Here is a 24,033-nt window from a genome sequence, read left to right on the forward strand (position 1 = left end):
ACATTCTTGCGCGTCCTTCCACATTAGCATCCACTTTGAATTAATTGTTCAAGCGGCATGCTCCTTGGGAGTCGCTCCATATATCCCGAATAGTGTTCGGGGAAAATGGACCCATCACCGCAGGCGGGCTCCAGCAGTGTCACCGGTAGGACCGTCAGTCATTATTGCAAATAAGATGAACCCAGCTTTGCTCACTTTTTGCGCTTATTTGAATCCTTCCAGTTGAATATACCGATCCATCGGGATTATTCCCGCTTGTGCAGCCCGTCATCGCAGACAAGCTACCGCTGAAGAACCTCCACTGGAAATCACCCACGCGTCCTGTTCGATCCATCGAGTCGCTTCGTATTGGCTTCGTCCCTGCCCAAAATGAGACCGACGACCGCAAATCCTCCAGCGATACCGCTAGAGGCATGGTGACGCACCGGCGACATCAAATACCAGGTCTCCGCCAGACACCTTATCTGAAGATTTACCTCCTCCACTGCGATGATAATGATACCTACAAGAACACGGCAAGGAAGGCCTTGCGCGAGTGGATCAAATCGCACGCATCGATGTCGCATTCCTCGATTCCGACCACTAGCCAAGAGAAACACGATGCGTTCGAATGGCTTATTCTACACGTGGTTCAGGATGACGGTACGGAGAAGGCCGTTCCAGCCTCCAAATGGGGTCGCACCACAACAACGGTCCTGGAGAAGGTTAAGGCAGACTTTAATGGGGCTTCGAAAACAGCAGTAGATCGTGTGGCTCAGCTGCGTTTACCCAAGGCTGGAGCTACACAAAAGGTGCCGGAGCTGGCCGATCAGCTGGAAGACTTTGTGGAGAAGATAAAAAATGCGATTCTGACATCCTTCGATCTCCGGGTGGCTCAATATGAGGAGGACATCAAGGAGAAAGATTCACAGCGCAGTCTGCCCGGTTGGAACTTTTGCACATTCTTTATATTGAAGGAAGGGCTTGCGAGGGGTTTTGAGAATGTCGGCTTGTTCGAAGACGCTTTGCTCGGATACGATGAACTTTCGGTCGGCCTGGACACAGCGATCAACGAACAACTCGAGGGTAGTGGTGAACAGCATGGCAGTGCTTTCCTGACATATAGCAAGGATTGGCAGGACAAGGCCAAGGCGGTGCTGGATTCGAAGGAATCAGTCCAGCTGAATGAGAATGATGACGAGCAAATTCCAATTCCAGACCTCGATCCGGGCGATTTTCCTATCGACCCAAGCAAGAAGTCCTATCGAGAGATGATCTTGTCCAGCAATATCTCCATTTTTGACTTCCGTACATATGTCTTCTCTCGGCAAGTCATGCTCCTCCTCAGAGCAGCGAGAGCACCGTCTTTAGTCAACAAGGAGCTGGACGCGAGCCAAAAGTCGGCCAAAACACTAAAGAAGCCGGAGGACCTACTTCTCCTTTCCGAGGTCTGCGAGAGATCTGCAGAATTCATTAGTCTTGGAGCGCGAACTTTGAGATATGATTTGGAGTGCGGACTCAGCGGTGTGGACAATGCCGCCAAAACGCAAGTAATAAACAACTTGGTGGCGTCTTGGGCCTATTCTGCCACCTTACAGATCTTATCCCAGACATACACAGCATCACTCACTCTTCCCGAACCATCCTTACGTTCTATCGGCAAAGCTATGGATGTTGCTTCTTCTGCCGAGGCCATTCCGAAACGTTCCAGTTCATTGGTGTCGCCACATACTACTCGTCCCGCCAGGTCAAACACAGAGATTCTAACCCCAGGTATGTTGTCTTCGATCCCCTCCCGCTCCGGCCGTGATGTACCTAAATCCGCACCACCAATATCCCCCAAAACTGGATCGGAGCAATTGGCATCCGGGCGAGGTGAGCTGTACCTAATGGCGCGACGGGAGCTTGAGGAAATCGCTGGTCGTTGCGGGTGGAATGAGAAGTGGAACAATCTTGGTCTTCTCTTTGGCGATAAAAATACGGTTGAAGATGAATTGGCTGAGGTGTCACTCGACGAGCACCCCAAATCTGTTGAAGAGTCTCCGACCCCTAACGCTCTTCTGGGAATCGAGCTACCTAGCTTGACTGCCGCTCTCCGGTCAAGTAAATCGTTTCGTTCGCATTTCGAGGAACTTACCGACCTCGTGTATCGAAATCATATCACAGCGAATCGCACCTACACGGCTCACATGGCCCTTGCAGACATGGCTCTCTTGCGATTCCGGCAGGGTAATTATAGCGTTGCCGCTTCGTATTTCCACCAGATCACACCGTTTTATGGTAATAAAGGCTGGATTATTCTAGAGGGTGTCATGTTGGAATTATATGCACGGTGTCTCCGCGAGTTGCAACGGACCGAAGAATATGTTCGAGTGATCCTCCGCCTCCTTGCGAAGTTCGCCATTCATACCCAGTCGGGATTGTCACCGCGGCAAAAGACGCTGGATGCTTCGGCAATCTTTGCGGAGAAGGCGCAGGCGTCTCAGTATGTTGAGGAATTATTCGAGGCTGCTAAGACATTACAGAAAGAGCTATCCGCTCCTTTATCCGATTTCTTCGCAGATTTCGAGGTCAACCCTGTTATTCTACACTACGAGACTAAGGATGGGTTCCAGATGCAGCTGTCTCTACGGTTCCTTTTAGGCAAAAGTATCGATATCGATTCGATCAAGATTCGCCTCGTCAGCTCTAGCCGCGGTCAGAGCAGTGAGCATTGGATCGAGACATCAGCCAAAACTACCATCAAATCATCCCCAACGAAAATTCAGGTCGACTCCTCGGTAAGTCTCTCTCTCTCTTGTCACTGAGGATGTTCTTACATACTGATGCTCGTAGACAACGCTACAAGGGAGGTACTTCATTGACCGAGTCGAGGTGCGAGCGGGCAACATCTTATTCACGTTCGGCGGAGGGAAGTATTCGGCTCTCCCTGTAGGATTCCGGGAATCCGTGGATAATGAAGAGGACAACCTGCCGTACATCTATTGTTATCCGCCGCCTCTAGGGCTTCAAGCTAGGATTGGGTCACCTCACCAAATCAATTTGGAGGAAATGCGAACGCTCGAGCTGGAGCTCAATAGCGGATGGAACGATATCAAGACTGGCACTATTCGAGTAAGACCCGCCACCGCTGGCCTACGACTACGCATTACGGAAGTCGAGGTGATGGAAGGGGATATAAATATTGTTGTCAATACTGAGGCCGGCAATATTGAGTTCACTCATCTGGCACCAAATTCTTTCGTTCGGATCAGGATACCCTACACCGTGGAGGAACACCACGCGACGTTATCAGCCCGAGCCGAAATTGGTTATGAAACAGCCAACGGACGGTTCTCATACTCTTCGACTCACAGCATTGCGTCGGCCTTACCGATCAGCGTCAACGTGCAGGACACCTTTAAGGACCGGGTCCTTTTCTCTAGATTTACCATCAGCCCAGCAATGATGACCCCACTCCGGATTTTGAAATGCAACATTCCCAGCTCTGACGTATACCAAGTGCAATCGAACACGGCCGACTCGGTTGCCATGAACGTGTTTCCCAAGCAGCCCGCCTCCCTGCTGTACAAGATCCAACAACGGGAAGAGAACGTGAAGTCCCCGGGGTTGAGGCGGTCCCTTCGGCTGAGCGTAGACTTCACGTGTGTGGACGACGAGTGTATAGACGCCCTTGAAAAAACATTCCGAACCAGCATTTCAGCCAGCGAGTTCCGGCAATATACCACGTTACTTACGGCGCATATTGTGGAGGCCTTCCGAACACGCCTATCGCCGACGGAAATGGAGACTGTTGGGCTGGTGCGAGAGGTGGAAACGCTGTCCTATGAGAGTGTGCGATGGGAGGGATTTCTGAGTGTGCTGAAGGCGCCCATGGAGGGATTGAAACGGTGGCTTCAGGAATGGCATCAGGTGAGTGGTCCTCCCCCCTCTACAAATCTTCCTAGATTGGCGACTGATACTTGCGAGCCAGAATCACCCCGTCCTAAGCCTTCCCCAACAGCCATCGATCCCCCGTCGACACATCGTCATCCCCGTAGACATTCCAGAGGTCCAAGTGGTGCACACGGCAGAGCTACGACTTACGAATCTATTTGACCAGCCGCCGCACGCGGCCGTGGGGCAAATGATCACCGCGGAGCTCAGTCTCCGCCATACACGGCGATGGTGCTCCCCCCAGCATCGCGAGAATGCGGGGGGGCCGTTAGAGTTCTCCTATGAGATCCACCCCAACCCGGAGCTGTGGCTGGTGGGTGGACGACGCCGGGGGAACTTCACGGCGGACGAAGGAGAGAGTAAGACATTTGCGATGACGCTGCTTCCACAGAAGGCTGGCCACCTGCTCCTCCCGGGGTTGGAGATCCGTACGTTCGTACCTCCATCGTCTACCACGTCGGCGCCACCACCAGGGGGTGCTGGGGTGGACAACACAACCCTCGTGCTGCAACGACGGCAGGTAGCCTGCGAGGTGGACTACCGCAACCACGGCGAGACGGTACTGGTGTTGCCAGATCTGCGGGCGACGACGGTGAGTTTGAGTCTCTCGGGGGGGAATCACGGGGGGGCATGGTTGATTGACTCGGAGCGACGGGAAGTCTGATAGATCTGTATAATTTTGTATGGACATACTCTGAGTACCCCGTACCAAAGTATCTTCGAACAGGGAGTACATAGTACAGAGTAATGAGTACACCGTACACCATAGTAGACAATACCTTACTGGCTGGCCCGCTGAAATATTTCACGTGGTAATTTCCACTGGATTTTTGTTTAGCGCCCGCCTTGTTGACATCCCGATTGGAGCGCCCCACTTTGGTGGATCCCATCTCAACAAAAATGGCGTGAGTTTTCCCAACAGATGCACAGAATTTCCAGATTCATACAGCCCTCCCTCTAGGTACTCCGTATCGTCGCTTGTTCTTGCCCCTTTCTTGCCATCAGTAGGTAGGTAGTAGTTATTTACCTAGGAAGAGAGATAAATCCTAGGTCTTAAGAAACTTGGAACTAATTATGCTCTGGACAGAATATGGTAGATTATACCCAGTATTTAAAGAGGGTCCTCGTTGAACAAGTTGACATGGATAATAAAGGCAAAAAAAAATCACATGCCAGCAACACCAACATCATCTCTGATCTCTACTCCGCTATGCGGGATATTATATTAGCCACATACAGAGTCTGGAGAGAATAATCAAGACCAATTGAATCCAACTCGACTCTCGTGCAGCATGTAATGTAACGCGAGCAGTGATGGATGCGTGATCACCCTTCGGGAAAAGAAGGGTAGGACTTTCGCTGACACTACAAGAATCTGGGGAGAGACAGGAAATGTGAAGGAAGTACGAAGTATGGAAGATAAGATCCAATCCGAATCATCGCCGAGCAGTATTCCTGCTTCCTACGTACAACCAAATCACTTTTAGGTTGAGTAAGAGGTTCCAGTGGTAAGAGACATATGATACCTCGGAATGAAAAAATTTATTTATTTATTTATTTATAAAAAAAAAAAAAAAAAAAAAACCTAATAAATAATAACAAATACTTGATTCGTTTGTCTGCTCAAATGTGGCAATTGTTGAGAAGCCAAGATTGTCCAAGGTTTAATTGTCAGCGAGTGGAGTCTACGCGACCCGCTGATTGGAGCACGAGATCCCCAGGTTCGGGTCCCTGGCACTAACTCGAAAGTAGGCAAGTATTTAAGTATGGATACTCTGTAGATACTACTCTGTAATATTGGTGTATCCATTCGAGGATGGGACATGAGTTGAATAAAAGAACGGACAAGATCCTTCCGGATGCGAGGACATGGGGTGATGGTAGAACTGTAAGGGCTGGGCTCCAAAGTTGAATTTCCAGGAATCGGGCAGAGAAGACAGGCACAAACTCTAACTCAGCTCCATCGAACCGTGGATCACCAGCCATCCAGTCAAGGCGGGTGGCGTGGTCCGCGATCGTCTGCGAGCCTGCAGAAAGAATCGCTGCACCAGTCACCGTGGCGGCAATTGCAGCGAAGCCCGCATTCCTCTGTCGCTCCGCAAAACCCTAGAGTGTTGCGGGCTGCGCCGGTGTGGTCTGACCGACTTGACCATCAGGAAAGTCCTCTGTACTCTGTATTTGTAGCCTGTAAGGTATAGGTACACGGGAGGTGGTAGATGGTACGGAGGATGATCAATGGCCCAATCAGGTTGCCCCAACGGTTCACGGATTTCCTCCCAAAACGAAAATTACGGCTTCAGTGGATGTTCTGGCCGATTGCCCTTCTAGGCATGCATGTGAGTGTTGTTCCCTTTCAGCTTCGCCTTTTGTTTCCTTTTTTTTTTCCTGTTTTTTTGCCCCTTCTCGTCTTCTCTCCGTGGTTTGACCTCTGTCTTGGTTTTCTTGCTTTTCTTTTCCCGACCCACTCCTTTCTTTGTTATTACTCCCTCCAGACGCAGATCCTAGTCTGTCTATTCCTTCTTTTTCTTCCCCTCTTTCCTCTTCTTCAGCTCTCTTCTATCTCTCTCTCTGTTTTTCTCCCTTCTGTCCTCGGAACTTCTCTCGCGACCACTCGCTGTTATCTCCTGATCTCCGTGCGACCAGGAACCTGGACATCACCGATCCCCTCTGTCCATTGATCCAGTGGTAAGTTCTCCAACATGTCTTTAATCGCCTCCCCCCACACATCTTCTGCCGTGGGATCGAATATAAAAGAGCTCTCCAGAATTGCCAATCCCCTCTAGCGTCCTCGCTCGGAGCTGTCCGTCGCATAAATCTTCCCAAAGAGCTGGCGCTGACTCACTCTCAGAGACTAAATAGTCCCGTTGGTCTCGATCAACATCGCCCAAGATGTCTTCCACCGCACTCCCCAAGCGCGTTGCGCTGCATCGTAATCCAACCACGGATTCCTCCGTGCCGAGCTCAGTCTCCGTCTCTCCCCTGGGGAGCCCTCGCCAGTCCCCCTCCTCCACCTCCCTATCCTCGATGGCCTCTGAGGTGGAGAACGCCAGCAAGATGCTGGACACATATGGCAACGAATTCAAGATCCCCGACTTCACCATCAAGCAGATTCGCGACGCCATTCCAGCCCACTGCTTTGAGCGCTCCGCTGCCACCAGTCTATACTATGTGTTCCGGGACGTGGCTATGTTGGCGTCCATCTTCTATGTCTTCCACAACTATGTGACCCCCGAGACTGTCCCATCCACACCGGCCCGGGTGGTTCTATGGACCCTGTACACGGTCGTCCAGGGAATGATCGGTACTGGCGTCTGGGTGTTGGCTCATGAGTGTGGCCATCAGGCATTTTCTCCGTCTAAGGTTCTCAACGATACCGTCGGCTGGATCTGCCACTCGGCCCTCCTGGTGCCATATTTCTCCTGGAAGATCTCCCATGGAAAGCATCACAAGGCCACCGGTAACCTTGCCCGGGACATGGTGTTTGTCCCCAAGACTAGGGATGAATATGCCTCTCGCGTGGGCAAGACTATCCATGAATTGAATGAATTGATCGAGGAGACCCCCGTTGCAACAGCCTCCCACCTCATCCTCCAGCAGCTGTTCGGATGGCCCATGTACCTCTTGACCAATGTCACCGGCCACAACAACCACGAGCGCCAGCCCGAGGGCCGCGGCAAGGGCAAGAGGAATGGGTACTTTGGTGGCGTCAACCATTTCAACCCATCCAGCCCTCTGTACGAAGCCAAGGATGCTAAGCTAATTGCTCTGAGCGACTTGGGTCTCGCCATCACCGGCAGCGTCCTTTACTATGTTGGATCGACCTATGGCTGGCTCAACCTTCTTGTGTGGTACGGAATCCCCTATCTCTGGGTGAACCACTGGCTCGGTAAGTTCCTTGATCCTCGTCGGCCTATCTGTTTGCCTTCGGGTCAGACATGCTAACACCCCACTAGTTGCTATCACCTACCTCCAGCACACCGACCCCAGCCTCCCTCACTACAAGCCCGAGGTGTGGAGTTTCACCCGTGGTGCTGCTGCTACCATTGACCGTGATTTCGGTTTCGTGGGCCGTCACATCTTCCACGGAATCATCGAGACCCACGTTCTCCACCACTATGTTAGCAACATCCCCTTCTACAATGCCGACGAGGCCAGCGAGGCCATCCAGAAAGTCATGGGTAAGCACTATCGGACGGAGGCCCAGACCGGCTGGATCGGATTTTTCAAGGCGCTGTGGACCAGCGCCCGTGTGTGCCAGTGGGTGGAGCCCACGGAGGGCTCTAAGGGCGAAGCCGAGGGAGTGCTGTTCTACCGAAACACGAATGGGGTTGGAGTCCCTCCCGCGAAGTTGGCCAAATAGAGATGTGTTTTTATCCATAGAAGGAGTGGTTCCTCGTGGTGCTCTCGCAGGATCGAAATAGGCCACGATATGGACACTCATTGTGATGTCATAGAGCAGCGACTGCGAGTTGATCGACCCGGAGGCATGAATTGCTGGTGTATCGTATGTCTTCATTATCATTAATCTGGGAGTGTTGTGCGGTGGGCATGGTCAAAGGCCATATCCAGATCTATAATTCACGGCATATATTTGTTGTCATATTTTAGCAGCGAAAGAGAAGAGTGTTTTTTGCCTTTCTAGACCTGTTCATTATTCTGTAGGAGTCCGTTGAAGGAATTATAAGGGCCGTACGTTATCGCACGAGTTCAGCGTGATAGTCTTTCTGCATAGATAGAAGCACTGTACACTGCAGAAATGAAAGACCGGACAAGGGCAGAAAGGAGAGATCAAAAAGAAGAGAAAGAAAAGAAATAAGTTCAATGCAAAAGACCAAGTGCTAAGTATGGCCAACTGATGGGTGCCCCGTGTGGCATCCACAAGCACGAGGCCCAATCGGCTCAGCGCGGCACAGCGTCATAAGGACTAGTTAGAGAGAAAGGTTACTAGCAGCAACTGTCAGGATCCGTGTTGGATAGTATCCGTATATGGATTGATGGATAACCGGCCCTTCCCGGAAGCCAACGGCCTCCAGGACCGCACATAGTTTCGATGTATATATTCTGTACGTTGTTTTTTTCTGATATGATCTCAGTTCGTATTTCTTTTTTCCCTTTTTTTCATGTCCGTTGTGAATTAGTCTTCACATCCCTTTAATCCCCCTTTCCAGATAATAAATGCTGCTTCGTCTTGGATTGAGCCATGTTCTGTTACGGAGCCGGCAGTCCAGGGTGCTAAGACCAGTTTCATGGTTCTACGCAAGGGTAGTTCGGTCGGTGGTGGTGGGGGGATCTGCGAGCCTGCAGTGACAGTCACCGTTGTAGTCTTGTGTAGAGGAGTCGAGGTGAAGTCACGACCTCCAGCAGGATCCGTGAGAGGAGACGGTCCCGGCTCGTCTTGTGCAGTAGTATTGGTGGGAAGACTGGTTGTAGATCCTGGATCCCAATTATTTTGCGGAGTTGACTCTCTGGTCTCATTTGCTGAAAGGTGCGATGGGAGCGACACGAGAGGATTCTCCTCCAGAGAGGGATCCAGCAGCATCGGCTGCACTTCTTTCTTCAGGGCGATTCTACAGGCGATCTGGGTTAACCAGACAAGGCCCAGAGCAGGGGTTTTATGGGCTTGTTTCTGGAATCCAGGATAGGGGCTCGCAGTGAGAGAGGAAGGCGAGTCGCCCCAGCCAGTGAAAAAACGTTGTTGATGGAGTAGACTGAAGATTTCGTTGCGAACGGGATTACCGACGAGATATGAGCCGTCGAATGCCTGTTGTTGCTGTTGCTGCTGCTGCTGCTGATCGTCGTCGGCGGTATATGGTGATGATTGGAAGGTAGGTGGCGACGAAGGGAAGACTATATTATGCTGAGAGAGTTCAACGTTGCGTGACTCGGGGGGTCGGTCTCCGGCTAAAGGGGAGGCAATAGTCGAGTCGCGATTCGACGACCGTGGCGGTTGTAGGTACTGTTGCTGCTGAGTCGAAGGGGACGACGTCACAGCAGGAGTCACATTTCCTGCATAAACCCGGGACGAGGGAAGGGAAAGACCTTCTGGGCCATCGAACCGGTCCGAGACTTGGTTTGCGACAACAATGGCGATATCCTCTTTCACGGCGAGATTGCGCAGCATTTGGCCCAGTTTGGCAAGCTCCCAGGATCGAGTCGACAGACCAAGGACGCTGGTAGAGGTATGCTCGGCCCGATAATTGGAGGTGATTGAGTCAACGATGACCAGGCCGACGTTGTATCGGGAGACCGCGACGGGGAGTTGGTAGTTGAGGATGTGGTCCTGGGCTTCGAGGTCCATCGCGTTGATGGACAGGATGTTCTGTAGGGAGGGTGCCTCATCGTGCGGCAGGGTAGAGAGATACGGATGGAAATCCAGGAGCTGCGAGAGTCGCGGCGTGGACAAGGGAGCTTCGGTCGATATGTAGATGGCGGTCTTTGCGAGGCCGCGGGGAGGACGCAGTTGCACGGCGAGGAGGAGAGTGAGGAGGAACTGGGTCTTGCCGCTCCCACTGATCCACCATTGTCAGTTCAGCCCGCAGGGGAGTGATGGAGCCCGAGACGGACAAACAGACACGTACCTTTCACCAGTCACTTCGGTCACATATCCCGTGGGAATTCCTCCGCCGGCCAACAAGGCATCCAGGGTGGGGTCGAGAGTGCTGATTGCGCTCCATTGGGATAGGTCGAGCCGAGTCGAGGGGCCAGGAGTCACGGGCGTGTCGATATCGACGCTGGAACTGGGCTCTGCGGTGTCCTCGAAACCGACATCGTGGTGGAGGGCCTTGACAACACGCGATGCCAAACGGCGGACGTCAGCTGGAGGCACGTGGGCGCGCTTGGCGATTTCCAACGGATCGAGTGTGATCAAATCGACGGTGTTGATATTGGCTCTCTCTAGCGGAGAGAGGATATGGGAATATGATTTGGTCGAGAAGTCCGGCAGGACTGATAGCAGATCCATAGGAGGAAAGAATCGGAAGGAGGCAAGGTGAGGTCATTCAATTCAATCCATCATTTTGAGTGAAAACACGTTGGGGCGGGACAGCCAATCACAGCCCGGTATTTACATTCAGGTTGATCAATCAATCAATCATCACAATTTACTCTTCCTGCTCACAGCGGATATCCCCTCGGGATTACGTCCCAAAACACAACTCTCTCTCCAGAAGACATGAACTGATCCACTGTATCGTTCGACATCCTCTTGAATCAGCGCACAATGTGGACTGCGCTGAAACATCGTCCCTTCCACCTGATATCCCTCTTTCCTCGCTGCTTCCATATGCGCCAGGACCTCCTGCCCGGCTTGTCCGCAGCAGAGTAGAGGTACAGTCGCGGGACTGGCCGAAACACTGTGCGACTGTTCAATTCCAAACGCATGTGGTCCACCGATCTCATGAGTCCGACATGCTGGAGGCGGGATAGTTGCAATAGCCGGGTAGAGCAACGTGCTCCCAATGACCCGCACGGGGAACGCCTAAGTTGGAAGTGATACAGCGGCGGTGTTGCACATACGGAAGAAGGAGGAACCCCCCCCCCGACCCCCGGGACAGCAGTCGAAGATGACTCCTTTATCGGCCGGATGCTGTAACCCATGCTTGGTTTCATCATCTCCCTTCATGGAAAGAGCCAGTTGGATCGCCGTGATGCATTCCCCGTACGAGAAGACGTGGAGTAAAGCTCGAGACCCGGATCGTCCGGCAACTGGGGGGCTTACGATGCGACGGATGGCATCTCGTACGGGCTTCAACTTTGCTTGGATTGCGCTGAAGGAATGCACGCTAGTATCTAGAAACTGCGTAACAATCAGAAGAAGACATGGCTGCGGGTATAAACAACGATTGGCACTGATGTAATTTTTAATGCACCGTGGGGTTGCGCCTCCCAGCCATGTGCACAGACCGAATAATCAGAGACGGTTCGTCGCCCTGGAGGTTGCTGTCGACCTGAGGCTCGTGCAGGAAGATATTCGATACCAGTGGCCGGAGGGGTTCGAATGGGGTCAGGACAGTGATGCTATAATAGTGAAACAATGGGGGCCTTTCCCAATGTAATCTGCCAGGTGAAGCGAAGGGAACAATAGTACCAACATACTAACATTGTTGTTGGGCAAAATGTTGGGGCATGTCCAACTTCACTCTTTGAGATACTTGGAAGGAGACATTGACAGCAAATAAGTACTCGTTTCATCCCAGTCTCATGTCCAGCCACGGGGACATTGACTATGCCATCATTACCATGATACGCAGTGGAGGCCTTTATGCACAGGAATCATGCATCTGTGGAGCATTCAACTGAATCGTACCTTGCCTTTGCCTACCTCCAGGATGTGGATAGAGATACACACACTATGGGTGATTGGACATCGGTACGTGCTTATACAATTATCTATACAGGCATAGTACCTGCTAGGAGGATGAGTAGCTATACCTAAAGCTTGTGTTATCTGAAACTGTTCATGTTTGGTCAACCTTGAACCTGCTCTTTAATGACTGGTTTTCTCAATTGCCCCTTGGGACTTCCTATATCACAAAGATATGAAGATTCTTGTAGGAGTCTATACCAGAATTTAGTACTATAAGCTGGCATATGGAAATAGGCAGTATCCATATGACTAGGAGTACCTACTCCGTACTACAAAGCCCTTACACATGTTGGTATAACGGTGAATAGCAGTGAGAATAGATTGACAATTTTTCATGCCCGCAAATACATAAATTAAGACTTATTCATAGAATCTACGATAGCAGTGGATGTTTTCAATTACATTAAGGAAAACAGCTAAGATACACAATCGTATTTGTTGTTTTTCTGGAGCACTTGCCAGCAAGACGTATCCATCTTGGTTGACGGGACTGTACAGGATTTTTTTTATTTGATTTGTTGTTTATTTTATTTTTTGCCCCTTCGGAAGGAGTCTGCTCGATCTCGGCGCTGAAGCATTACAAATAGACCGAGTTGGTAATATTGTTGGGTCTTGTATTGCAATGGCTTTATTTGGGGAAAAAAAAAAAAAAAAAAAAAAAGCATAAAATTAAAAGTAAGAGAAAAAATAAAGAACACAAGATGAAGAGAGAAAAAGAAAGGTGAATAGTCTAAATAATATATATTTTTGTACTATAAGTACAGATTTGGTTGTTGGCTGCTAGAAGTAATTACGGAGCTAGGGAAACTGGCGTAAGGACTAGGCAAGACTTACATGTAACTGGTAAAGACTTTTATCCTTTACTTGTTGACCTCGGACTACTTCTGCCATTTGGCTATCGACGCCCTAGAGCCCGTAAGTATTCTGCAATCTCACCACCTCTGGCTATAGTTCATATGCGTGTAAGCGAGGGGGAAAAGGTACTGTAACATCTGCTTACAGCAATATCTCAGCAATTGAGGACAAAGCGGTGAAAGAAATATACATGATTCATGATTGTAGACATGATGAATATGCAGATAGCTGGGTGTGCACCTTGCATCCTGAATGGGCTATTTCCAAGACACCATGCAGGAACCGTGACATCATGATCGGCCGTCGGTTGGCCTGTTAAAGACACAGGTCGAGGTACCGTATATACGTATGTAGTTTCAGCCCCTCATTGTGGAATAATCATAGCTTTTTTACACTCTCAAGGGGTACGAGAATAAGTTGACGTATCACAGTTCAGCAGCATCACTGGACTATCGACGGCCGGGAGTGACCCCAGATAAATAACGGTCTGCTAGAGCCCATACAGTTTAGCGAGTGGATAAACAAGGACAGTACTTCTGCACTTGCATCAGGATCAGCACGCCCAGTTCGATTTATTTGCTGACGGCCATATTTGGAGATGATCGATAACATTCCAATTAGGACAAAGGTGCTCCGTATGTATGTACGTATAATTACTTTCTTTGTCCGGACTTGATCTCAGCCACTGTTCTGTGGTTAGCCGAGATACCTTATGTAATGCCTAAGCAGGAGGAATAATTTACCTTACCCTCGCTTGCATGGCGGAGGCTGCACTTGTCTTTCGTCACAAGACTAATGCGGAGTACGAAGGTAGCAGTGCACAAATCGGTGGCGGGTTACGAGTGCCTCGCTACTAAGAACTGGCAGGGAGTCTTGCCGGAGTACGGAGTAGCTAGCTAACGCTGCTTGCACTAGCCACGTTGTAGGAATCCTAGAGATGCCTGGTCAGTGCATGGTAGCCACGAACGATAAAGCCTCTCGCCAATGGATTCCTCAGGTGTAGACTCAGCTGACAAATTTTAGCTATGGAAACCACTGGAGATAGTCGAGGAATGTAACACAAACATTATATACCCACTGACGAGTTAAAGTATGGAGATAGTATGTTTATAGTAAATACTCTCCATACTTGCGCATTGCTCAACTCGAGCTAGTCAGAAGTGTAGCTCTCGTAGAGTATTACCTACGTAGAAGCCTCGTAGTTAGTTACAATAACATACTCCACGGTGAAGTTGCGCATGCAGTCAAGCTGCGCACTTGTATCCTCATACAAAATAGCGCCTTTGTAACTTAGGATATCTTAACCAGTCTGCCTCATTATTAAGAGATATTTAACCTAAGGGATCCTTAGGTATTAAATAGATAGTACTACCAATTACTTCGATATTATAAATTACCCTATTTTCAAGTCTGGTATATGTATTTTAGAATAAAAACAAAATTCTTTTATAAAATATTTACAATAACTATTTATATACTCATATCGAATAAATTTTCTAATATGAACCACAATAATGGGAAAATGGTTGAGATATTCCAAGTTAAATAAGTACAGTTTTGTACGAGAATACAGGTCCGCAGCTTGACCGTATGTGTGGCTTGACTGTGGAGTACGATATATCAAACGTTACAATAGCTAACTAAACCCTGCTCTCGTTTCTCCATTAGGGCGAAACAGAAGGGTGGTATGTGTGACAAGGCGCCCGCAAAGTATAGCCGACATTGCCAGCATGCGTGAAAATCCCCCGTCCAGTGGTGGTGGCATCGTAGCTTTTTTCGTGGAATGAGAAATCATCGGGCGCCCACTGTCATACCTCCTCCATCAGGGGCCACTATGTGGTGCCTACTCATTCCACAAGGCTGCAAGTACGGTAAGACGCCAATACCAGGGGCAGTCACGCCCATGTGATAGAATTGCCCAACGCGGCTGACCTCACTCTCGCCAAATGGAGCAGAAATATCGCGGTGTAGGTACCATGACCCGTGCAACCCGATGGTAGAGGTCCATGCGGGTAGATCCGACAGTTTGGTTATTGGATGAGAATGATAGATAGTACGGTTCTGCGAGGGATATATGCCAAGTATTTCTACTTATCAGCCGTGAGAAAGGGACAGAAGAATGGGTGGGAATTGTCTATCAATGCCAGCCATCTACCTATACGGGTCATAATACAGGGACGGAATTCCAAATTAGTTACGGAGAACCGGGAGAACGATACGTACGAGTGCGGAATAGTCCCATCACCGCAGGGCTCTCGACCCAGCTCAGCTATTATTTACAGAGTACTGACATTAATTGTGTCCGCCCCATTATCATCGCCAGTGACCTTTCTGGAAGAGTGGCTGCACTCCAGCCGACTGCTAGCCGAAGTAGTCTGTACATACTCCGTACAGAGTGCGGACCTACGGAATAGTAGGGGGTCGCACGGTCGTGGGACCGTCGCAAATTGCAAATGCATCGCAGTGGGCCTAGGATCTTCAGGACTCTCGCCGTTAGATAGCTGCAACCATCCCTGGTTCGTGAGTCAAGTCACGATGCAGGATCAGATGCCATCTGAGCAAAAGAGTAGCGTCTCCGAGATGGTGGTGAGCTCAGTGCATCATTTGGCGCCAGCTGCTTGATCATCTCCCTCCCCCTTCTCCTTATTATTACGATACTGCGGAGGATCGACGACCGAAGCAACGAAATGTAAAGTCTGGTTGGAAGAATGGGGCCGCTCAGTCCATCCGGTGCGGACCGCCCTAGTGGGGCTCGTTAAAACCCTTCCCGTGTTGAATGACAGCGAGGGGCGAACACTGAACAGACCAGCTGGCGCCTGACCGGCACTGTGTCCGGTTTCTGGAACTATTTCGGCGGATTAGGGAAGTGGTGACTAGTTATTTGTTAGCCATCAAACAAATAAGTTTAACTGTGGTTACCATTATGCTTCGGTTACTGTGGCTAGGTGGTACTTTAGGAAATGAAGTAGTAACGCTGGATACTGCATGTCCAATCACATGCGTCTGTGGGTACCGCCTGGAAACTCCTGGCGAGAAGATCCCTGAATCAGTTTCTTGGCGGTGGGCCTGGTGCTCGAGGGCCGCTGTCGATCCAATCGATTCTCCTGAGAGAAGGGATCTGGTCCAAACCCCGGGTCCTACTTAGTTTGGTAATGATTGTCCTGGCCCTGGGTCCCGCATCGGGTGTCAGATTTGCTTTTTTTCTTTGTTGTTCTTGAATAGAGTGAACTCCGTGCTGATCGAGGCTGTCTTTCATTCCTTCTTCCCACCCCCCACCATTTGTAGTATCCTGTATGTAGCAAACAGTACGGAGTACGCTGGGGTGTCTCCTAAGTCAAGAGGGAAAAAAGAAATAAAATTATTACGTGTTTAATTTGGAGTGCGATTCTCAAATTCCGTACACACTGGTACCATTAAAGTATTCCGTGCATTTTATCAGGTCTCGACAGCTTCGACTATGGATTATTGATTGGTTCGTAGGATGTGGATAGAATTTTATAGAAAGTGATTGGCTCACAGAACAGTAACCAAGCATTTGGACAATGTTGTGCTTTACCAACCTTACTCCATAGTATCTTGATCTGCTTGACTGGCCAAGCCTGAGGTATCCAGGCAAACAAAGTGGAGGTACGAAATAGCGGTCGGAGTCACCAATCACCCAGTATCCTTAGTCCGATATGGTGCAGAACACAATCTGCAGGATGGCGGGCCCCTGGAAAGAGGACAAAACAAGCTTGGCCTAGCCTGGCGTGTTTTCCAATCCTTTTCCTCATCCTTCCCGGGTTGCTGGTCTTGGGTGATCCGTTGGGCTGGGTATGGCAAAACCCGGAGAATAATTTCAAATTAAATGAGGTCTTTGGAGCGGATGGTTACATGAAGTGGTTACCTTTGATGAACACCCGTTTCATGGGAACCTTTATACAACCACACCTCAGTAACTAACTCCGAAAGCTTGAGACACAGAGCACAAGTCTAAAACGTTGTTATTATAATTTTTTGTTAAGTATCTACTCGGAGTACTCGTGAGGTTGACAATGTATCACTAAACTCAGCAATTGGGGGGAACGATGGAAGCTTTGTACTTCCTACCAGACGTTACCCTTCTTCCGGTGTACTAGTCCAACCAGACTATACAGCGACCGTCTGTGCAGCTGCTTACCCACCTGGCCATGTCTTCAATAAGTACGGAGTACCTGCTGTAAACCAGGGGTCTCTGCCATATAGATACCGAACTGGCAGTGTTGTCATCCTAAATATAGAAGATTAACACCCAGCGCTAGGTACCTAGGTCAATTTGTCATTAGCTACCTGCTAGCTAGGTACTGCCAAGGCACAATGATTCCGGGGACAAGGCAAGGCGTCTGGGAATATTTACAATTGGCCTTGGAAAATCGCCTAATCTTAGGTAGGAAAAGCTAACGGCGAAAAAGCCTATTTACTGTCTTCCGATTAGAGGACCCATCGTGATCAATCCTCCGTCCAGCCAGAAGGGCAATCGATTGACTTCAAGTGCAGGAAAGCTAATCCTGTTCTAGTTTGGCCCTAAAGGTTACTTTCTTTGCCCTGTGTAATAATACCTGTACAGAGGACTAGTATGTGCTATGTGGGATGAAAGGCGGGTCCCGGCGACAACCCCCCCGAAGTGGGTCGATAAGGGAAGTCAGTCCGGTTGGCTTCAGTACCTGCCCTTTTAGGGCTTTTCCTTTTACCGACGAATTTTGAATTTCGACTCCCCCCTCCCAAACTAAAACCAAAAACCCAACTGGAACTGGAACTTGCCCATCGCCAAGTGGACCGCAGCCCTCACAACCAATGAGCGTCGAGGGACGGGCTGCCTTCGCCTAGAGCATGGGCTGCCTTTCAACTCGATCGGCTGTTCTTCTTTCCCCTCTGCAACCCACTCTGCTGTTAGTTCGTATCCGTGCTGACCCAATACCCACCCCTTTGGCTCAGTAGCGCAGATTTAGTGCGTAGGACGAGCCCGCATTATTTGAACAGTAAAAGAGTGCCTACGTACAGCCGATACGCAGGGCATACCTACCTACATACCGCAGTGCGCTTCTTATGGATAAGGCATTCGGTAATGAGCATTCTACCAAGAAGGAAAAAAAAACCCTCGGTCGGTCAGTTTGTACGCCTGTCTCTCGATGCATCTAATTGAGTAATACTCAGGTATGCGATAGAATTCCAGGAGCGGATTTGACATCCCGTCCCGTAAGACAGGAACCCAGATGTGGACCACAGTAATTTTACCTTAACTTACCACCAGTATAGCTAGCTAGTCGCTATAATGGCTACGGCTGATTCTTCTCTCTCTCTCTCTCTCTCTTCTTTTCCCTCTTCTCTCTGCCCATCAACTCAACTCTCCCTTGTCTCCTCTCCTCCGACCTGATTCTTTTCGAAGGCCAAACGGGTCAATCATTGGGGATATCTATTGTCTTGTCTATCGACAACTGACCCGGCGGGTTTGTTTTTCCTCTTTTTCTTTAGTGTTACTTCTATTTTGCACATTCTCAACTTGGATCCCTCTTCCTCTTGCCGCCTACGCCAGAGACCGGACGTTGAATTCCTCAGTCACCTGTTTCTACTGTGGTTCCATGAACTGGTTGGTCGGCGGTTAATCTGGAAATCTTCAACACCTAAAAGAGGAGGTAATAGAAGAGGCCATCTTACCTGCAGCAACCTGAATGTACTCGATATCTGTTTGAATTATCGCTCTGTCATTGGTGTATAAAGTAAGCTGTCAACCATGATTGAATTTCCCGTTATTATTTTCTTCTTTTTCTTTTTTTTGCCTTTAATTTCCTCCCGGCTTCGCCTGTTTACCCAACGACATCGTTCTATAGGCTCGAGTATACTGACGCTCGTTAGTAATCTTGCCAGATTAGAACGTGTTCAAAATGGCAACCAGACCCCCCTTGTCACCTCCGGTGAACGAGACGGAGCATACCGTCTCCAGGATCACGCGTGAGGGCAAGAAGCTTACATACAGGTTAAGCGTCATGCAACAACCAGAACGTGCAAGAGCCTGCGGCGCAGGCGCCAAGTGTATGTGCCAATTTTACAAGTACGCAAGACATAGCCCTGAGACTAACTGTTGTGTCCCTGAATAGCGTCAGCAGACCGTCGGCCTGTTGATCCTCCACCGGTTGTTGAGTTACGAATTTTCGAATCAGACCCCAGTGACGATCACCATAAAACCGATATCACGTTCGCATATAATGCCAATTTTTTCCTGTTTGCGACGTTAGATACCGCTCGCCCTATGGCACAAGGCAGACTTGCTCCGAACCCGACATTTCCAGTATTGACTGGTGTTCCTGTGGCCGGCGTGGCATACTTGGACCGCCCATCGCAAGCGGGATACTTTATTTTCCCGGATCTCTCGGTGCGACATGAAGGTGTATACCGCTTGAATTTCCACCTATACGAGGAAACCAAAGACAGTAAGGATATAACCGAGGGTACTCCAATGTCTAAGCCGATTCCCGCCTCGAACCCAACGAAGCCGTCAGCGCCCAAATCATGCCTGGATTTCCGTCTCGAGGTTGTCACGGTACCGTTTACGGTGTTTAGCGCGAAGAAATTCCCAGGACTCACCACGAGCACCTCTTTGAGTCGTATCATCGCGGAGCAAGGTTGCCGTGTTCGTATTAGACGTGATGTTCGGATGAGACGTCGCGGGGACAAGCGGCCAGACGACTACGATTTTGATGAAAAGAGGGCTTATCGATCTGTTGACCGGTTTTCCACCCCTGATACGTATGTCGCGAATCCGATCGAGCGTCCTCGATCGACCAGCATCGGCACAGTGGACCCTGCGTTCCCTTACGGCCCCGAAGCTCAGCGACGACCTTCTGCAACAGAGTACCACTTCCAGGCTACACAGCCCTACCAGCGCCCCATTCCCCCTACTCCTACGCAATCTTGCACCCCAGCACCGACCGGTCCCCCACATCCATCCCATACTCCCTCATACTCGTCGCACCTGTCATTCGGTTCGACACAGACTCAATACTCAGCTCCTCAACTACCTCGAACTCCACAGTCTGCAACACCACCAGCGAGTGTATATTCTCCTCGTCCATCCATCTCGCACGCAAGGAACCCATCGATCTGTACCGAGTACGAATCGACTCACGCAGGGTATCCGTGTCCTTCCGATCGGTTACAAGCTGAGCGCTCTTCATATCTGCCGCCTCTCCGCCTAGAGCCTCCCAAGGGCCTCAATATGCAGCAGTCTGCTGATCCGCGTTCGTCTGATCCAACTGCGTGCCACTCTATGGTCCAACCTCCGGCAGCTCGGACTCAAAATCCCCACCTCGTGCCGTCGCTCCCGCCACTCAAGTCTCTTTCCGGAGAATACTCTAATAATCCACAGCCAATGAACGGCTTCACGCACAGCCCCAGTCATGATCTGAACTCAGGGAAGAAGCTTTTCTGGGAGACCGGCTCCAGCGTGTCCAAACGAAACTACGAGGACAGCTTTGGCCACGACGAGCGTCCACTTTACAACGGTATGCGACCTGATTCTGAAGCCTATACTCCAGGAAGTCGCCGATCATCCGAGGCAAGCCGGTTATCATTCTACAGCGAAACTCGCGATGAGATGGCCTATAAAAGAGCCAACGGGAGGATGGCCACGAAAATATCTCCTGCCATTCAATAGTATTGACCCGATGGGAATTCTCTCGTCATTTGCATATTTTTTTCTCGCTCTCATTACATGGATGGCGTCTTGGCGAAAGGACGTCGCCTATATCGGTTTTTCTTGGTTGATTTTTACCTTTCCCCGACTTATCTAGTCTTGAGGACTACATTGATGAAACCAGACCTACGTTTATAACATTACCTTCTATTCTACCTTCTATTCTACCTTCTGTATATGACCTCTGCTTTATTTTTCATATGCTTGGCGAAATATTCCCCGTATAGTTTCTGTCTTCGGTTTGCACAGTGACAGATTTTTTTTTTTTTGTGTTTTTTATAAGTATCTCTTTCATGTTTGCGTCCCAATCCTTTACTCGACTATACGAATCGGCCCAGCCTCGCAATAGCCTTGCGGGCTTTTACTCTTAACATCTTGCATTCCGTGGCCGTTTCTCATTCTATACCGATAGATGTGTGTTCCATACACCTGCATCCCTTCTCACAGCATGATTTGTTTCAGCGACACTCTTCTCCAAGGGACTTATATCTTATCTGATGCATTTGGGCGTATCGCAAAGGAATTAATTATTCTATGATCTTCTGCGGCTGGCATTCATGGCAACCCGAGATTTTTGAAGATATTTATATTTTATTTTCTTCCCATCTTTTCTTCCTACGTTTCGTCTTTTGACGTGTAATAATAATAATCTGGCCATGTGCCGTATGGAGACAGAAGGATAAATCCTACATGAACTAGCATTCAGCTTCTATACATACATACACAGATGTGCCTGTACGTACCGGATTCTCTAGAACGCAGGGATGTAGAATATCATCCTTGTTAGGTGGGGTTTCAGGCAGACATGTCCACCACGTAAGACACAAGGCACCTTAACTGACTTTTGGCGGAATATTATAGTAATAACTCGTCTAAATTCAAGGCCACTACAGAGTACTGACGTCTTCTGTGTTTGGAGTCCACCATGACTAGTCCCGAGTTGCTCTCTGCAACTCAAACCAAAGCACTCCAGTCCAGCCTTGAAGAGCTGGCTCTGGAATTCAACCCTGATGGCCGGTTTATTTGCTTGTCTGCCTCACACTGGCGTCACCCTCGCAACTGGCATCGACTGCGCAAAATTCACGACACCTCTGTCTGATCATTGTTTGAATCTATTCACTACTGGGCTGATCTTATTCCAGGTGGATTCTCTGACAATGACATGGCTATCTCTACCCAGCACCGGAGTGAGCACGGCTGGAGTGAGTTAGGTCTTCTAGACAGCATAGTTGACGCTAACAACAATATACTATATGTCTTCAGAGCTGTCCCGCAAATAGAGCCCAGTAGGAGTTTGGTACTGGACACACCTTGTTCATATTTTTATTTGTCTCTATGTATGTATGTCTTACCTTCTGGTAGTCTGGGTTGCCAAGTATTTATCACACTCGTCATAGATATCCTCTCGGACAGTGAGTTGGTTGAGCCATCCTCCCACATTATTCAGAAGCCTCTGTCCGCAAGAAGCTGTGTATTCTACATTGCAGCGATCATCGTAGGCGTCACAACCAGCGTTCTAATTGGCCTTTGTGAATGCCGCCCTTCATTGCTCCATTACAAAAATAAATAAGAGAAATGAAGTATCAAAAAAAAAAAAAAAATTACATTCAATATATACAAGTCATGCATCAAGTTAATTAAAAATCCTTTAATTGGAGACTTGAGTGCAGCAATCGTCCTAAATTAGGAAACAAGGAAGGCATTTCAATATAGAAGATCCACAAATCGCACTGACAGAGCCCCTCAAAAGCCTGAGGCACCGATGGTAAATAATTACTAAATTCAAGCTAATACTCCATCAACCAAGAAGGACGAACTTGACAAACCACTATAGCACTACCGGATAATGCTTCCACCCCCAAACCATCTCCACCATTCTCATCCCATCTATATATAGTGTTATCCTTTTCTCCTGTCAGATTCCAATCCATTCCGCTGATCGTCATATTCTACGCCCTTCATGACCTCATTGGTGTCCTAAACCCTCTGCATTGGAATGTTGCCGAAATGTGCATCAACCCGTGTAAGGGGCAGTCTGGTCATCCCACTGAGATCAAGACGAGGGTGCAAAACTTGCAAGTGGGTGCTTGCCTTCATTTTCATAGAAAAGTTATAATACTAAGCGCCTTCTAGAATACGAAGAGTCAAATGCGGGGAAGAAAAGCCAAACTGCGTCCGATGCACCAGTACAGGACGCAAGTGTGAGTACGAAGGCACAATTTCTCGCACATTTTCTTCTGCGCCTTCCACGATCTCCATCTTCGACAATCCCCTTTCATTATTACCGAACACAGTGTGGCGAGAGCGTCGCGCTTTTGCTTACTATTTTCAACACGCCGCACCGTTCGTTGGTGGTGATCTGGATGTTGGTTTCTGGAGCACCATCGTCCCGCAGGTTTGCCGGAGTGAACCTGCCGTGTGGGATGCCATCATCTCCATTAGTGCACTGTTTGAGAGCCCCGAGCCGTGGCCGAAACTCTTCTTCCCGCGCCTGGAGGATCCGCGCACTCTTAACCAAAACCACCGAGACGCGTTAAGCTGGTATTCCCGCTCGGTATCTGCTGTTCGTCAGCGAATTAAGCGTGGTGATGTGGACATATTTGTCGGACTGATTAGTTGTGTACTGTTTATATGCATTGAGTGTCTCCAGGGAGCTTCAAAAGAGGCCTTGCAGCTTTATAGACAGGGTGTGCATCTTATCCTCGCGTTGCGGACCAAAATAGCTTGCGGTGTCGTTCCAGCATTTAAAGCTTCGTTGTTAGAGGATACGATCGTCCCAATCTTCGTCCGCCTGGGTGCAATCGCTATCAGCGTTTCTGCAGTTCCAGTGAGAGATTTACTCCGAGACACTGGACATGCATTGACGCATAAATTTGTCTCACTCAAGACAGCTCGGGAGACCATCGTTCTCCTAGCCACGGAGGCTCAGCTCTTTGACATACTTGCTCTGAGCATCTACTAAATCCTCACACCTCTCGTGTAACCCAGGATTTGCTAAATCAACAAATAACCCTGCTAGCCAGGCTTAAGAGCTGGCACAATGCCTTTCGTAACTTGATGGAAGCTCTACACAGAAAAGGCATTTTATCACCGCAAGAGACTAGCACCGGTGCCATTCTTTTCTCTTATCACGAAATGCTATTTATATTACTGGCGATTTGCGTATCACCCTTGCAGATCATAACTGACG

The 24,033-nt window shown here is 49.3% G+C and overlaps 6 protein-coding genes across 6 annotated transcripts; 4 read left to right on the forward strand and 2 right to left on the reverse strand.

Moving 5' to 3' along the window:
* Window positions 1-105: 105 nt before the first annotated feature.
* Window positions 106-4,579, forward strand: ATNIH1004_000756 (putative TMEM1 family protein; the record flags this gene model as incomplete). The annotated part of the gene is made up of 4 exons (XM_033565462.1): window positions 106-145; window positions 223-2,759; window positions 2,815-3,891; window positions 3,953-4,579. The coding sequence occupies 4 exons, from the start codon at window positions 106-108 to the stop codon at window positions 4,577-4,579; spliced, it is 4,281 nt and encodes a 1,426-aa protein (XP_033431219.1).
* Window positions 4,580-6,804: 2,225 nt separating this feature from the next.
* ATNIH1004_000757 (oleate delta-12 desaturase odeA) lies at window positions 6,805-8,275 on the forward strand (the record flags this gene model as incomplete). Its single annotated transcript, XM_033565463.1, has 2 exons — window positions 6,805-7,801; window positions 7,869-8,275. 2 exons carry the CDS (start codon window positions 6,805-6,807, stop codon window positions 8,273-8,275), a joined length of 1,404 nt encoding a protein of 467 aa, XP_033431220.1.
* Window positions 8,276-9,049: 774 nt separating this feature from the next.
* ATNIH1004_000758 (putative DNA repair protein (Rad57)) lies at window positions 9,050-10,876 on the reverse strand (the record flags this gene model as incomplete). Its single annotated transcript, XM_033565464.1, has 2 exons — window positions 9,050-10,424; window positions 10,494-10,876. The coding sequence occupies 2 exons, from the start codon at window positions 10,874-10,876 to the stop codon at window positions 9,050-9,052; spliced, it is 1,758 nt and encodes a 585-aa protein (XP_033431221.1).
* A 132-nt stretch (window positions 10,877-11,008) lies between these two features.
* ATNIH1004_000759 (uncharacterized protein) lies at window positions 11,009-11,511 on the reverse strand (the record flags this gene model as incomplete). Its single annotated transcript, XM_033565465.1, has 2 exons — window positions 11,009-11,392; window positions 11,458-11,511. 2 exons carry the CDS (start codon window positions 11,509-11,511, stop codon window positions 11,009-11,011), a joined length of 438 nt encoding a protein of 145 aa, XP_033431222.1.
* A 7,524-nt stretch (window positions 11,512-19,035) lies between these two features.
* veA (sexual development activator VeA) lies at window positions 19,036-20,804 on the forward strand (the record flags this gene model as incomplete). Its single annotated transcript, XM_033565466.1, has 2 exons — window positions 19,036-19,183; window positions 19,249-20,804. The coding sequence occupies 2 exons, from the start codon at window positions 19,036-19,038 to the stop codon at window positions 20,802-20,804; spliced, it is 1,704 nt and encodes a 567-aa protein (XP_033431223.1).
* Window positions 20,805-21,768: 964 nt separating this feature from the next.
* ATNIH1004_000761 (uncharacterized protein) lies at window positions 21,769-23,805 on the forward strand (the record flags this gene model as incomplete). Its single annotated transcript, XM_033565467.1, has 4 exons — window positions 21,769-21,889; window positions 21,986-22,045; window positions 22,977-23,048; window positions 23,138-23,805. 4 exons carry the CDS (start codon window positions 21,769-21,771, stop codon window positions 23,803-23,805), a joined length of 921 nt encoding a protein of 306 aa, XP_033431224.1.
* Between the last annotated feature and the right edge of the window lie 228 nt (window positions 23,806-24,033).

The sequence above is a fragment of the Aspergillus tanneri genome (genome assembly GCF_003426965.1).
Source record: "Aspergillus tanneri strain NIH1004 chromosome Unknown AapTan_2_pilon_pilon_pilon, whole genome shotgun sequence".
Classification (NCBI taxonomy): domain Eukaryota; kingdom Fungi; phylum Ascomycota; class Eurotiomycetes; order Eurotiales; family Aspergillaceae; genus Aspergillus; species Aspergillus tanneri.